Source organism: Poecilia latipinna, unplaced genomic scaffold, assembly GCF_001443285.1.
Source record: "Poecilia latipinna isolate Pla-1442-1.1 unplaced genomic scaffold, P_latipinna-1.0 Scaffold54, whole genome shotgun sequence".
In the NCBI taxonomy this organism is placed as follows: Eukaryota; Metazoa; Chordata; class Actinopteri; order Cyprinodontiformes; family Poeciliidae; genus Poecilia; species Poecilia latipinna.
This window is the reverse complement of record NW_015112670.1, coordinates 577,751-593,549: the sequence shown is the minus strand read 5'-3', so window position 1 is coordinate 593,549 and position 15,799 is coordinate 577,751. Positions and strand designations below refer to the sequence as shown.

General features: G+C 37.4%; 2 protein-coding genes across 2 annotated transcripts in view; both read right to left on the bottom strand.

Annotated features, from left to right (window-relative positions):
- Positions 1-686: 686 nt before the first annotated feature.
- tomm40 (translocase of outer mitochondrial membrane 40 homolog (yeast)) lies at positions 687-5,005 on the bottom strand. The gene is made up of 9 exons (XM_015053457.1): positions 4,905-5,005; positions 3,411-3,643; positions 3,123-3,283; positions 2,912-3,013; positions 2,708-2,813; positions 2,164-2,286; positions 1,988-2,064; positions 1,331-1,433; positions 687-1,230 (listed from the first exon to the last, which is right to left on the bottom strand). The coding sequence occupies exons 2-9, from the start codon at positions 3,622-3,624 to the stop codon at positions 1,091-1,093; spliced, it is 1,026 nt and encodes a 341-aa protein (XP_014908943.1). The 5' UTR covers positions 3,625-3,643; positions 4,905-5,005; the 3' UTR covers positions 687-1,090.
- A 2,139-nt stretch (positions 5,006-7,144) lies between these two features.
- Positions 7,145-15,799, bottom strand: part of bcl3 (BCL3 transcription coactivator) — a 25,346-nt gene continuing 16,691 nt past the window's right edge. Inside the window, exons 4-9 of the mRNA XM_015053379.1 lie at positions 12,445-12,646; positions 10,566-10,654; positions 10,369-10,446; positions 8,549-8,716; positions 8,047-8,146; positions 7,145-7,964 (exon numbers count right to left, since the gene is read on the bottom strand). Of these exons, the coding sequence (XP_014908865.1) occupies positions 7,858-7,964; positions 8,047-8,146; positions 8,549-8,716; positions 10,369-10,446; positions 10,566-10,654; positions 12,445-12,646 (744 nt within the window). The 3' untranslated portion in view covers positions 7,145-7,857. The remainder of the gene's footprint in view (positions 7,965-8,046; positions 8,147-8,548; positions 8,717-10,368; positions 10,447-10,565; positions 10,655-12,444; positions 12,647-15,799) is intronic.

Sequence of the window (15,799 nt, the reverse complement as noted above, 5' to 3'; positions counted from 1 at the left end):
CCAAGTATTGAGTGCATAACTGAGCATAATTATTTGAAGGTTGACTTTTTTGGTATTAAAACACTGTTCTTTAATTGGTCGGATGAAATATGCTAATTTTTTGAGATAGGAATTTTGGGTTTTCATGAGCTGTATGCCAAAATCATCAGTATTAAAACAATAAAAGACCTGAAATATTTCAGTTGGTGTGCAATGAATCTAAAATATGACAGTTTAATTTTTATCATTACATTATGAAAAATAATTATCTTTACCACAATATGCTAATTTTTTGAGAAGGACCTGTAAAGAAACCCAAAAACTGGAAATGGTTGACAAGAGGATTGTCCACCAAAACCCATTCAAGAGTTTTGGTGGAAGTTCGGATAGAATCAGCATTTCACATATTGCTACACTGACCTACTGTAATTAGGGCATAAGCTGCAAATATTGCAATACCTGACTGTTAAATTCTTATCATCCGTAATACATAATCATCAAGATTAACTATCAGAAATACATGATTTCTGTATTATGAGCATTGCTTTTTGAATTTAATGATGTTGACTTATAAATTGAAGGCTCTGACACGCGAAATCTATTTGTTTCTTGTAGATAGAGAACAAGATTTGATCAACTTTAAAACGGTATACCGTTTTGCAGCTAAATTCACCATCATTTGCCGTTTATCAGTTCTTAGAAACACCCCAGGTCCAGTTTTTTAATGAAAAATCTCATCAAGTTGTACAAAAGGAAATGACATTTATTTCAATCCATACATGATATATTATGTCTTACTGTACCACTTACTTAAATTTTCACATCACATGTTCTCATGCATCGCCTGAAGCTCTCTGATAGACACCATTCTAGCCTCTCAGAATATCCAATACACCACACAGGAAAGACATTTGTGCTACAGTATGTAGGCATGGCTTGGCCAGTCCTGGCTCCTTGGTAGTTCTCATTTTTTCCTTTCCATCTGCCCCAGAAATCACAGTTGTAAAAGAGTCTTTGAATCCAATTCCTAAAACATAGTTCAGGTTCCTGGGTGTCTCTGTGCCAGTCCAAGCCGTGGTCTGTAAGCTGGTTCCAGGCAGCCTGTGCACCTTTAGCCAATGGTGACCCCAAAGCCACACTGGAACTTGTTTTTGCGGTGGTTGAGGAAAGCCCCCAAAGCCAAGGTAAGAGGAAGAGGTACTAGTTTCTTTTCCAGGGTTGCCCCAACCACCCAATTACTGTCAACTGTTCCTATGGAGTCAAAGAAGGAAGGCACACATGGGAAACATGTTTCTTGTTTCTTTCTTTTACAATTAATGTCACAGGAGGTGAGAACTGCATTTATATTTACCCTTAAAAAGCAAATTAGCTTTGGGAACGTCCAGCTGGTAACCGAAGGATGTTGTAGTGTCTTGCATCCTTGTGCTGGCTTCAAATTCAACTCCTACCTGCAACTGTGTCACAGTGAAGTAACAAGGATATATTACAGTCACATTACTACTACGACCAAGAGATGATGCACAGACAATCTGAAGGAAATTTTCTTTTCTTTTCTCAATTCTGCTTTAGAATGAAATTTCAGCACAAGAGTCAAAGGCCTGTTTGGTGCAAAAACAGATGCTAGCACTTTTTAACATCTCAATTCGAGGTTCTGAATCTGTAATGCTTGTCCCACTTGCTGCTGGGTGCCACTAGCACTTGAGCTCCCTCTGGTGGCAAACATAGAGCTGGACGATATGGTTCAAAAATAAAATCAAATTTTTTTCCACACCAAGTCAGATTTTAGTTGAGTTTGTTTCTGACCTGATGCAAGCTGCTAAAGCCTAAATACTGACTTGAGACAGACTTTAGAAGAAGTTGTTGGTGTCAGAAGCCTGTTGTGTAACATTTTAATTATTATAGAAAATAATCTTTATATTTTTGCTAAATGTATGCATGTAAATACAAATAAAGCAAAAGAGCTGTACACACAAATATATGATCAGAAAGTGTTACTAATATTCAGTACCTGGTCATTGGCTTTGTGATAGTATGTAGCATGAGCTCCAGCACCGCCCAAAGTTAAAGTTGCAACAAAATTGTCGCCTGAGGAAAAAACGAAAACAAAAATGTTGTTCAATAGATGTGTTTACACTTAGACACATATCAGGTCTGCTATGCAAAGATTAAAAAGAATATTTTTACCTGTATACCTCCCTAAGAGAGATGTTACAGTTCCCTCCTCCCCTGGTCTCCTGTGATAAACCAGCTCTCCACCTAGAACCAGTGCTGGTGTAATTGACTGGAGATAGTGGCCCACCACAATGCCTGGGATAAAATCATAGTAGAATGAGTTAAATGTACAGTATATGTACATATTTATTTGCATGGGAATACCTGACCTTTTTCAGTTCATTCATTTTTTTAGTTTGAGTGCTGTGAAGAGCGCATTTGTCCATTTTTGTTTTTTTTTTTTAATCTGAAAAAAACTAAACAATAAGATGTTCTTTGTTAACTGTTATTTTATTATGGTTTGGGAGTCGCATGTAAGGGGATTTTCCCATTCTTTTGTCATGTAGCAAGGTAGAATAATGTAAGAATTGTTTTGGTCTGAAATGTTCTAGCAATGTTGTTGCCAGCAGTTCACCATCAGCACTGACACATTAGCAAATACATTAGTTTCGAAATGTTTTTAATCATACACATTGCATTCTGAAGGACTTCCTTCCTGATCCTAACAAATACATACCAGATCCAACAAGTACATCCGGGTTTCCAAGAGTCACCGCAGAGGTGAAATCTGGACCGCGATACTCAAAGTCACACTGCCAGTTGACAAACTTGTGCTGCTGAGTCTACAACAGCAAACAAAAACAACACAACTGATAAATCTAATTGACAGGGTGAGAATTTATGCACAAAATAAAAGCAAATCTCGAACCGTCTTACACACCTGCATTGCTATTTTGGAGCGTACAGCACTTGTGAGCTGGTGGATGACCTGCGCATTCAGACTGCCAGTGTTGTCCATGTCACCAACTATGACCGGAAAAGACTTAGAGCAAAATAATGTACAAATGTTATTTAAAAAAAAAAAATGAAAAAACTACAGCATATCAAACAGAATTATGTAATAAAATATAACAGGGAACAAAATTAATTACCTCCGCTGGTCCAGTCTGTTTACTTCCAACATAGGTAGAACCAAATCTATATCCAGAATCGCCCAGGGTGCTGAGAGTAATAGTGTGGCTGACTTGGAAGTGGTTACTTAAGCCCTTGTTTACTACTAGCCTCACCCCTTCCATCTGCATGGGAAAGACCTCTAAAACAACAACAACCAGAAATGGTTATTTAAACAAATATTTTTCCACTATAAATAAAATTAGACCAAACTAATATACTTCTATTAAACTACTAAATGTACGTGTCAAGACATTAGATCTTGTTACCTTTACATTTCCTGTGACACTCCTCATATGTGCCAGGGTTCTGGAGTGATGAATCTGCATCCGCTTTCTGCTGGTCAGAGTCGGACCCTGGAAGGACGGAAGACACTGGGGGCATGGTGAAGCCGGGCGGTACGGAGACCAAACCCGGGACCCCTTGACCACCAGCTACAGCTGGGGTCGGACTGGGTGAGGCAGCAGCCAACACACTGCCCATGGTTTAAGACTGTAACAAACTGCAAGAGAGACAGGCAAGGAATAAACAATGTTTTAAAACATGATGCTTGTATCAGTGGTATTTAAGCACAGAAAACAGAACTGACAGATTTAAATATCTATGAATATACACAAGCGTTAATAAGCACCGTCAGTGAGCTATGGATCTGTAGTTGCTGTTTACGTTTTGCAACAATAGGTTGCAGTTTCAAAAACTCTCACTAATAAAATTAAAATGCCATGAACAACATTTGTTATCCTTTTTTTTTTCATTCCCTTTACAGTCAAATTTGGAGCTTGCTACAGACTGCTTTGTTTAAATGATTTACCTTAAGTTTTTTTTTGTTTGTTTGTTTCTTATTAATCAAAAAGCCTGAGAGATATTGCTTCAGTGTGCCTATTGGTAAAAGAAATAACGAATTTCATCAGGAATTGGAAATATTTTTTTCTTTCAATTGAAGGATAATGATTCATTTAAATAATGTAAGAACATTTTTTTGTTTCAAGGTAGATTATTCTTTGTCACTGCTTTAAATATGAGATAATCATATTCTACTACAATAAGGAGCATGACAAGACATTTTAAAATCAGTTAGCTAAACGAGCTAAAAGACCATTTGTTTTAAATGCTCCTGTCAAAAATGAAAAAAGTCTCAAAATTTTTACTTCGACAATGAGGGATAAACTACCCTGGATTTCAAGTTTTAAAATTCGGTAGATGTCTTATACACATCATCTTAATGTCCTATGACAGTTCTGCTAATGTGTCTTCAGATTAGATATACTATTTAGATATGAAACTCAGAAAAATGTTGCTAATACTTCCAAAAAAAGCTCTGAACAACAATTGTACTTCCATTCAATTCCCACGTTACACTGCCTGCAGCACTACCCTGTTGTACTGTACTGGCTGTAATAGTAGGGCAGGCTAATTGTACCAAAGGCCCACTCTGGTCAAATTCTACAAAAAAAATCCGGATGTGTAAAAAGAACAGATGTCACATTACAGTACGAGGCATTATTAAAAGTGGGCACACATAAAGATTAACACACAGATGGCGGAAACTATCAGAAAACGGTATTTAATCTCCCAAGGCTAATGTAAGGTAACATGGTTGGTGTTAGCTAGTTGGCTAGGTAGCCATGTGGAGGCAACCACGAGATGTCTTCTTTTACAAATGGCCAGCAAAGCTGGTTAAAATACTAGCGCTGGCAAAGAGACACTATCTGCCACACTCAAATTATAACACCCATATGTAGTATTATAATGCTGCTACTCACAAAGACGAACAGGGTCCAGGGGGGATAGTTGCAAACCGGTAAAGTTCGCGACAACGTCCGTGAACCGTACTTCACAAGCGCCCACCCATTTTCCGCTTTTGACTTTTGGATTGGCTGGTGGATATTTTATTTAAATCGCGATTGGCTAAGAGAGATAGACTGGGCGGGCTCAGTGTTGCTGACGTATGGTAAGGTTCATTCGTTGAACGTTGGATTATTTCAGAGTCCCACTGAATGACATTCCAAGGGTACGCCTAGTTTAAGTTCCTTAGCACACTTGTGAAATTGCATAGCTTGTAAAGCTAAATTTTTAATTTCTGCATTTGGTGCCTAATTTTTATACCAGACGTTTGAGACTGATAATAACAAAATGTGAGAAAAATATTTTAAACAGGTACATGTAAGAAGAGTAAAATAGAGTAAGCATTCTTTTAAAATACTATTTCAAAGTGAGAAAATCATGGATAAAAGCAAGAGAAAGCAAGGGATTGCGGGTCCCGCTTAAATAAAATACAATTCAACAACCTCATGGCAGATTTTTTAAAATCAAAATAGAGACTAATTCTGATGTATTGAATAAATCAGCACTTGTGCATGGTGGTTATCTAAATTTAGCACAACATTTAAATGTGTTTTTAAATAGAAATCTTGCACCCTTTCAAAAGCTTGTTGCAGAGGTGAATATGTGGTTTCCCCTCACTGCACTACTACTGGTGGAGGGAGTTCGATGGTATGAAGCAGCATGTCCTTCACTGGAAAAACAGGGCATTTAGGGTCACCTTAACAGTGAACAACCAAGATAAGATTCTGGTTCCAATCTTCTCCCCAACCATCCCTGAGACTGAACTCCATTTTCCAACATGCCTGTGCAAGGTGAGGTTAAGGAACCACCTCTGATTGAAGAGGATGAATCAATCTTTACCTAAGCTTATATCATTAATGATCTGCATCTATATAACCCTCAAGTCTGAGGACTCCAAATTACTTTACACTACAAAGTTGGCGTACAATTGGTGCCACCCTCTGACCACCATCAGTAAACAAGGCGTGCGAAGTGTCTAAGGACACAACGACTGAGATGAGCAAACCAGACCTTTGAACTGGCAATCCACCATTTTCAGGACAGATTCCTACCTCCTGAGTCACGTTCATCCTTATATTGCTACTAACTATTTTGTACAACTTTTTTTCATATGACTGCTCTGTTATGTTTGCTGCTGCTTGTTTCTTTGCCAGACAGCATTTGATACAAGCATATTTTGACACATATTCAGTCTTGGGCATGTTATTTACAGCTGTAAGGAACATGGCTGTACAGTGACAAAGAAAAAAACTGTTGTTTATGACAGTGATAATGTACAAAATAATTATTTTCATCTAATGTAAACATAATATGAAAGACTGTTAAATGTACCAAATGGGCACAACCATAAGTATTTTCTCATACAAAAGGGGGGAAAAATGTGACTAGGATAAGATTAATGCAAACTCATGAATCTAATGGGGATGGGAAAATGTCTTGTTTAATTGCACTGCTAGAACCTGGTCTAGCCTCTGACCTTAAAAAGGATTACAAAAATTAAGAGAAGAAGAGTTTCTGAATGAGTTAATCCTTTTGCAAACATGCTGTGAAGACAGCTGGCAGTCTGTGTTCATCAGCTTTGTTCAAATCTAACCTGACTATTGCTGAGAGTTTAGAGAGGTCAGCCGTTTAAATCTTGTAAAACTGAAGGTAATCTTCTTGGGGAGAGAGGACGCAATCCATTTAGAAAGTCCTGTGCATTTGCTCTCCTCAAAGATAGACACCATGTACAGTTCTTAGCAAATGATAAAGGAGTTGAATGCAAATAAAAATAGTTTTTGTGTAAAACTAGTTATTCAGTGACCTTAAAAATATTAAAGTACAAAATGATTTAGTATAATATCAAGTTTCTGGAAGCATCAGATGATGCTGGTGGCTGCAGTACCCATTTTTGTCTGATTTCAGTAGCCTAGTTGCTAAAAAACATGAACATACAGTTTTTATTCAACAAAACAATTTTGCTTTTCATGAATAGTTGTATTTTATTGTGTTGAATGGTGGTAGCATTTAATCTATATAAAGTCCAGATCATATAGGTGTAAAATTGTAGTCCCATCATGCAGTCACTCCTGCATGCGTGTGTATGTCGATGGTTTAAACTTGATGGAGTTTAAACAAATGGGGGGGAGACTTCAAAAAAAAAAAAGTTACAACACAATTGAAACTGTTCAACAAACTTTATAAAAAAAACAGTCAATAACTTTTGACAAGATAGGAAAATATATACAGGCATACAAACACTAACACTGAAACAAGATACCCTTTCCAATCTCGCTTGCTTAAATATGGAGGGATTCGTTTCTTTATACAGTCTGTAATGAAAGGAACATTCACAAAAGGAATACTGGAATCTTCAAATATACTTTGTATCACTGTACATCCTATAAAGCCTCTTTCATTTCCTATTATGTTCAGTTTATGCTCTGATGTGTATCAAAAATAAAAAGACAGGAATTCCGATTTAATTAACAATTCTTTCATGTAATTTACAAATATGTACAAGTAACTCAAAAAAAAAAAAAACAACTTCAACATTCAAGCTTGTTTACATGCAGTTTCCCATTTCTGTTCATGCCGACTTGGAAAAGAGGAAACTCCTCATTTTTTTATGTCAGCATTACCCGGAAGTTTTATTTTTATATTCACAAGATAAGTGTCCAAAAACAGCAGCTGTATGATTTGACATGCCTCATCTGGCAAGTTAATAAAAGCTCAGAGAAGGCCACATTTGGGATGTGGTCCAGTGTTGAGTCTAATGCTGATATTTTCTGATTTTCCCTCATATGAGGCAAATCCTTTGCTGAATGCCCTGAGTTTGATGATTATCTGTGTGGAGGTAGTTGAAAGATCCACTGGAAATATTGCACAGAGCTAGAATAGTGCAGACGAAGTCTTGAGGGGTTGGGAAGCACTAGGTAGGAAGCTGTGTGGCGTTGTTGGAGGTGAAGATCCACGACTGTGGTTTGAAGAAGGGGATCCTAAAAAATTGAAAAAGGAATAAATGAGGAACTGAGGAATTTTTAGTGACTGCGCACAACTGTCTTTGTTAAATGTTCTCACCATTTTCCATATAGCAACTCTGATGCGGTGAGACCGACACACAAGGCTGCTCTTGAACTCTGATCTGCTTGGAGCCTCTTCCTCGCAACACATCTGTTATCTGCAGAAGATTTTAAAACTTATTATAGTCTTTGTGCAACACACTGGAATAAGTACTTAGAAAAACAGATCAATACAACTGGAGAAAACACTGCACTATTTAGATTTGGCCTCTAGAGGGAGGAATGCATGCATTCTTCCATTTTTGGCTCTAGCCTATTTCCACCGTTTTAACCTGAGCTGAGTCAACTTGGTTTTGCAATTGTTTGTGTTTGTTCTGATGTAACTTTAGTGAATAGATGGGATTTTCCATCTTGAAATTATAGTGAGACATTAAAGTGCAAACAAACGCACAACTGAAGATCCCTCGGGGGTTTTCCTGCTTTCATGAAATGAGATTTCCCTAAAAGCAGCAATGAACCACCTTAAAACAGAGTTTTAAAAAATACAGTTATTTTCTTACTTTTTTATTCTTGGCCACCATCACTGGCGTATCATTGTGGTAGTTCTTGAGACTGCTGTCTGCTCCGCTCTTCAGCAGCAGCCGGACGGTATCCACCTGACCTCGGCCACAGGCGATGTGCAGGGCGGTGTTCCCGCTGTACGACTGGCTGTTGACGTCACAGCCATTCTGCCAGAGAGAAACAACAGACTGTGATTCATAAAGAAAACCAGGCTAGATGATGCTCAACATAAAAATGCCCTGCTACAGGTTGGTTTGATCATAACAAGATAAAGTAGAGAGAGTAGTTTCAAAAGAAATGTGGTCAAAACAGGAAAGAAAACTCCTCATATGCACCGCTCAGCAGGTAAACTCAGAATGAAGGCAGTCCCACAACATTTCCCCCATTTCTTAGAAATATGCATCTATAAGCCAGAAGGAAATGAGCAAAAACCCTATAAGGTAAAAAGAAAAGCTTCAAAACTAATTTATATCCATTTAACCTTTTCTAAATTAAGCTACATAACAACCACAAACTTAAATGTGTATTCAGATTTAAGCTGACAAACAACCTAGCACATCATTTTGATAAAAAAAAAGGAAATAATTCCTAGTTAATTTTTTTTTGCTACAAATAAATATGGTAAGTGTATTAGAGGACTGCATCCATAGCCCTTTAGTCTGATATTCCTCAATAAAATGTAGCGCAAATGACCTTTCCAATAATTAGTTCACTTCTAGCAGAGTCCGCTTGTGGATAATTTGATTTCAGTAAAAATACAGTAATAACGTGAATGCCTCAGAAAACGTCAACAACCAACATCATAAAGACCAAGAAGCTAACCAGGAAGGGATACAGTTGTGGAAGAATTTAAAACAACAATAAGTAATTGTCGAAATATAAACACATCAAAGCAAAAATAATAATGTTATTTTGCTCTGTAAGAGCTGCAGGAATCCATAGCTCAGGTGAAAGAACTGTTGACAGGCAACTAGATTACTACTCCACAAACCTGCCTTCTATGGAAGAGAGGCAAGGAGAATATCATTGCTGAAACTAAGTCCTAGAAGTTTGAGTTTACCACAAATCAGGTAGGAGACGGTGCAAACATTAAGAAGGTTTAGTCATACAAGTCTAAATTTTTCTTTCTGGTTTCATGCACAATGCATGTCAGAAAACTAGCATTGCAAATCTAAACACACCATCTCAATTAGGAAATATGGCAGTGGTAGAATAATGCTGTGGGGATTTTTTTTTCAGTAGGGACAGGGAAGAGAGAGTCAGATGAGAAGAGTGGTAGCGGTAAATGCATAGCAAAAAACTTGCTAGACTATGAAAATCTTGATAGGAGTGGAGGTTCACCTTCCAGTGGAAAAACAATCCTGAACATTCAGCCAGGGCTGTTAGGGAAATGTTCGGAACGCAGCATATCTATGCGTTAGAAAGGCCCTGTCAATCTGAAACAAGACTTGAAAAGAAAACTTTGGACTAACATTCTCAAACCAATCTCACCAAGCCTGGATTGTTTTGCAAACAAGAATGGGTAAAAATCTTTGCTTCTAAATCACTCAGTTGTAATTTTAAATGAAATCTGGTGGAACAAAGCACCGATTCAGGGGGCTGAACGCAAATGAGTTTTATTTTAAAACCGTGAATCATTTACATTTCCCTTCAAAATTTTGTTCCATCACCTAAAATTCCAGTAAAACACATTGAAGTTTGTGGTTGTAACAACTCTACATCTGAAAAGAGTCAAGGGGCTTGGTACTTTCTTCAGACACTGTAGCTGTGTCACCAACCTTCCCCCCCACTTCTTTTAGTCACCACAAAGCATAATTACCTCAATGAGGAAGTGCACCATATCTGCATTATTGCTTTCCACGGCATGCATGAGAGGACTCTGGCCACTCTTGATGTCCTGATAAGAAGAACAAAAATCGACCATCAACATGATAGTCAAAGAACAAAGATACTTGACACGGTGACCTTTATATGCCGTTTGACCCAAAGTACAGAGTTTGTGGATCTGGGACTGACCATCGCATTGATGTCTGCTCCTGCATCCAGCAGCATTTTTGCCAAATTTCGATGGCCTTGCAGCACAGCCAAATGAAGAGGACTCAGACCTGAGGACATAAACAAGTACAAATTCAGGCTGAAACACTTGGTTCACTATTCCATCTTTAAAAAATGTACAATTAAGTATATATATATATATATATATATATATATAAACACAACATGAATTTAAGTCACAAACACTGCTTTAATGAATGTAAGTGGCCAGATATGGTGCTATTGTAACGATGTGTGTACACAGTCAGTGTCAAAATGATACCATTTACCTAGACTTGTAGTAACTGTCACGCAAGCAATGTCTTATGTGCCGTGCAAATATTAAGACTTGACAGACCGCAGAGCAAGGAAACGTTCTCATCCCACCTACATAATTTAAAGCTCCCACCCCCCACCTGAAAATAAAATGACCTTTTTTACAGCCCCCCACAAACTGTAAAGCACATTTGAAGGGGTGTTTTTTGTTTTTTTCAGGTACACTCAGAGCAGGTATACTGAGAGCACCAAGCAGCCGTGGAAATGGAGCCAGACTTAAAAACACACACAAAAAAAACGCCACTACATACAAATAGTTAAAAAAAGGCTACTAAAATCAGATTGAATTAACATTTAATTCAAAAGTAGAAACAAAGCCTTTCAGATGTTTAAAATATTGATGCTACAAAAAGGTTTTTATGGCAGCAACTAATTTATAAAATGTGGAAACAGAAAAAAGAAGCACTGAAAAAGTTCTGTACAATTTTAAAAACAAGCGCACACACGAGCCCACAAAATCCCTTAATCCTAGATCCTGTTCATAATCATCATCAATAATTTAAATATATTTTTAAATCATTGGAATTGGATTGCCAGACTAAATCAACTCTCAAAAGTTTCGTTGTTTGCTTTAACCTCCACCAAAATCCCCAAAGAGCTGTGCAATTGCTGTTTAAACAGGCGGCATAAAAGCAAAAGCTGTTTTGGGTGCACAGCATATAAAAAGTATATTATAGGTAGGCATGTTATTTTGTTGACTTAGCTGATCTGGGTTTTCCCCAAATAATTTCAACCTTCAACAAAAGTTATTCTATCAACATCATGCGATTTTAAAAACAAACTAGAAACATGTTAGTGTTAGCCTAGAGTTCAGCTAAGAGATATCATCACCAGAAGGTAAGACACAATTTTATTGCCGATTGTAGTTATATAGGTTAATTCAGAAACATAAGCAGTAAAAATATAAAAGTCTGTCACACAAAACAAACACTGCACAACATCATTAATAAGTTAAATGGAAAATGGTTGCACCCATGTGGACTAATACTCACCACTTATACTTATTAAATCTAGTGAATTATGCTACTATACTTTAAAGCTGCTGAGCTGTCAAGCATATAAATAGCATTTGTTTTATTTACATAATAAACTGGGATCTGGTATGGGTAAACACCTATTCCTTGAGGACTCTGATTCATATCAAGCTCAAAGAATCCTGATCAACATATCTCAAAATGGTATGTGCCACAACTAATTACATTAATAACAAACGGTTGGAAAAGTGAAGACTTGGCAGACAGAACAGATCCCATAAATGTTTGCCATTTTATTAATTTTAGCCTATATTTAATGTATATTTTTAACAGAAAGATTGCCTACCTGGAAAATCATGATTCTTATTGAACACAATGTTAAACACATGTAAGTGAACATGACAGAAAATATCAATATTCACAAAACTTGTTGATTCAGAAACTACATGAAGTGGACACCACATGTCACAGCATCCAGTTAGGGAATGTCGTTAAGAGAGGTGGTGATACAACACAGCTTCCATGCATATGGTGTCCACATCACCGCTCACCTTCAAAGTTTCTGATCTCCAGGCAGGGTGAGGATGAGGAGAAAGACAGCAGTACAGACAGGCATTCGAGCAGCTGATATTCACAGCAGAGATGGAGTGCCGTTTGGCCGTGACGGTCCAAGACAGCGGGGTCGGCCCCTGCTCTCAACAAAACGTCCACCAAGTTCACTTGCTTGGTTATCACTGCCAGATGAAGAGGAGTCTGAAGGAGAAAAACATTCAGTTTAGATAAACCAGTGAACTTAAGAGCATGGAATTAAAAGGTATTTTGCTATCCCACAAAATACCAATACTTTTTAGTTCTGTTGCGAACAATAGAAATGTTTGCCATTTTCATGATATTTCATTCTGGCTTCAGACTGAGCAGTACTTTTCTTTCTTTCCTTCATTTGCTGTTTTAAATACAAATGCTATGGCTCACAAAAACAAAGATGCAACAACTAATTACTCAGAAACAAATACTACCAAAAAATTGTCTGTCTGGGATTAGTGCCCGAGTAAAACATCAATTTTGACATTTGAAATCTATATTAAAAAAAATCCTTTTTTCATGCCACACAAAAAAGCATTTGATCACTCGCAGAATGGTTTATATACTTAATGTCTGTTATTGTAAGTGACAGCTATAAAACTAAGTGCAAGTTAACAAAGACAAAAGAGACACCACAATGCATTATACCATAGTGTATAATGATAAAGTGTCAGTATACAAATTTTTAATAAGCGAACACACAGAGAACAGCAGTAACAAAGTTGGTTAGTGGTAGCAATTGGTGAGAGATAAAAAGCCTTCTGAACTACAGGAAGGGGAATCCCCGTCTTTTTGTGTATTCAGCAAGCAGACGGGCATAGTTAGTTTCAATCTAGTAATACAATGTATAATTATAGAGGAATAAAGTAACTTTGGTCTAATATTTGCAGTCTCTCTAAAGCCTGAATTATTATGGAACTAAAACTACTAGGTTTATTATTGCGACATCAAAGTCCAGTCACTGCTATTAAGATACCATGAGCTGCAGCTGCCTATTCCTGAAAATAGACAAATACACTTGGCGAACACACCCATTTTTTTTTAATAAAAAAAAGCAACTCAGCTGAATGGTTTAGCGACAGGCCTTAGTCATTTCAAAATTACAACATTTCTACTAATGATCTATACATCAGCATAGCATGAATCAACTGTGAAGCCAATTGATAATAACTCATGAGGTGGTGAGGAGGAACCTGTTCATGACTTCATGAGTTTCACTTGACCAAGTGTGCTTTCAGAATCAGCTGAATGACATCTTGTAAAACAACCTAGGATGTGCCGAGAGGTCATCATGAATCACCTCATAATGACCGGTGGAGCCAAGAAGGGAACATACCACCTGCTGTTTTAAATTAGGCAGCAATCAGTTCCAAATGTGTCATAAAGGGAAGTCTTATTGTGGGATTTTCAGCTGCTATTCAAAGTTTCACAAAAATGAAGCAATCGGGAACAAACTGTTGTTCGAAGTTTCGCTTTTGCTGTATTACTAGTGTGTGTGTGTTTGCGTGCACTGACTGTATGTTCCAGTAAAGACTATTTAAAAAATCCTTGAGCTATGGAAGAGCCAATTTGTGGAATTCCTCCTTTGTGTCATTGTGATGTTCCTCTCTTCTACTCTTGCTTCTCTGAAGTCTGACTCATATTGACAGATGAGCAAAGATGTGAGGCCATTTTCATAAAACTTTTACTGTAGCTTGCAGCATGTGGAGTTCATCCTTACACCGCATTGTGTAAAGACACTTCTTACAAGAATAATTCTTTGATTATTATAACTTTGCGAACAGTATGCGATGTATCCAACACACACCTGTTAAAGAAAATAACTTCATGAGCAGATTATTTGCAGGAGAAAAATAACAGCTACTGTTAAGAAATAAAATGTCCCTTTTTTACCATGTTAACATCGATCCTCTGGCAATAGAGTTTCAATAATCCACGAGTGTCTCCAAGTGGTCAGATAAATTTTAGTTGATATAATCAGAAAATAGGTCAAGCCATCAGTTTCACTTTCAGATTCAAGCACGCAGCATGCCAAGGTCAGTGAATCTTCACCAGTGAATACACTATGGCTTGAATGTGTTGAATATAGCTTAGGAAATACCTTATCATCTAAGGCAGAATACAGTCATATTCAATACATTATGTATTTAGACGTTGCCTAAAAGCGTCTTTTGAAAATGGCAACCTTTAACCCAGTATTAATATACATTAAGCCCACAGTGCTGTTAATGTTTCTCTTTTTATTGGTGTTATGAAATATTATTACCTTAACTGTCATGTTTCTGTGAGCTGTAAGTGGAAAACGAAGGCTTGTAGCTGGCAAGCCTGTGTAGTGTTTGATCTTTCTAATACATAATTGAGTTTCACACAACCTTTAGAGATTGTAGAGAACCAAGTCATCACCACAATATTAAATTGCCCTACTGTAATGTCCACAAAAGCAATAAATTAGTGAGATGTTTGCTTTCCCCCCAAAAAATCTAATACCAAATATGTATTTAGGAGAAAGTGTCCTATACCAGCTTTCATAAATATTCTCTTTATCCAAAAATAATCTTTCCTTACATTACTTTTTACACTCTTTTCTTCCTTCCCCACTTTGTGGCTTATGACTGTGCCATAAACTGCTCGCAAAATTATTTATCCTGAATGATTCAGAGAGCAAATAATTCTGCAATCTGAGGCCTTTTATGGCCTTTTAAAACAAACCACACAGATTCAGGCCATAGTTGCCTGTAAAAGGACTTCAGTGACTAAGCAAGACTCCTGCATTTGATAAGACTTGAGGTGGAGAGGGAGAGCTAGGGTGGGGAGGCACAAGAATGAGGAGAAGAGGAAGTGGTGGAGGGTAGTCCAGGGGAAAGACAGGATAAGAGGGAAAATCCCTTCTCTTTCCCTTTTAGTGTGTTCCGATATACAAACATTCCAGCAAAATTAGCCAATCAACATGCATGACGGGAAAAGACGAAGAGAAAAGAGCTTTATGGAGATGAAAAACAGCCCGAGGCCACAGGCAGTGCCAAGCAGACACAAACATGGAATGCAGCAGAAAGAGATAAAGGCCTTCTGCATTGCATACTGAAGGGCAAAGTCAGTCATGTTGCACAAATAATCACACGCTCTTACGTCAGTATTGTTGACAGTTATGCTGATAGCATCAGACAGTTTATCAGTTCTGGTTAGAAACTGAGCTCTTAAAAATATATACGCAGTAACAGATGTGATAAAAAAAAAAAAAAAAAAAAAAAAAAAAAAAAGGGGGAGAGGGGGGCTGAAAAACAAAAAAGACCGCGGGGGAAGGGAAAGCCCCTGAAAACCACCCTC

Bases quoted from the DNA above. Each gene is read 5' to 3' on its own strand.
- tomm40 (XM_015053457.1), bottom strand. From the start codon at position 3,624: ATGGGCAGTGTGTTGGCTGCTGCCTCACCCAGTCCGACCCCAGCTGTA. The intron at 2,287-2,707 runs GTATGTATTTGT...ATTTTATCCCAG, and splicing joins GGATGTACTTGTTGGATCTG to GCATTGTGGTGGGCCACTAT. The intron at 1,434-1,987 runs GTACTGAATATT...ACTGTGACACAG, and splicing joins ATCACAAAGCCAATGACCAG to TTGCAGGTAGGAGTTGAATT.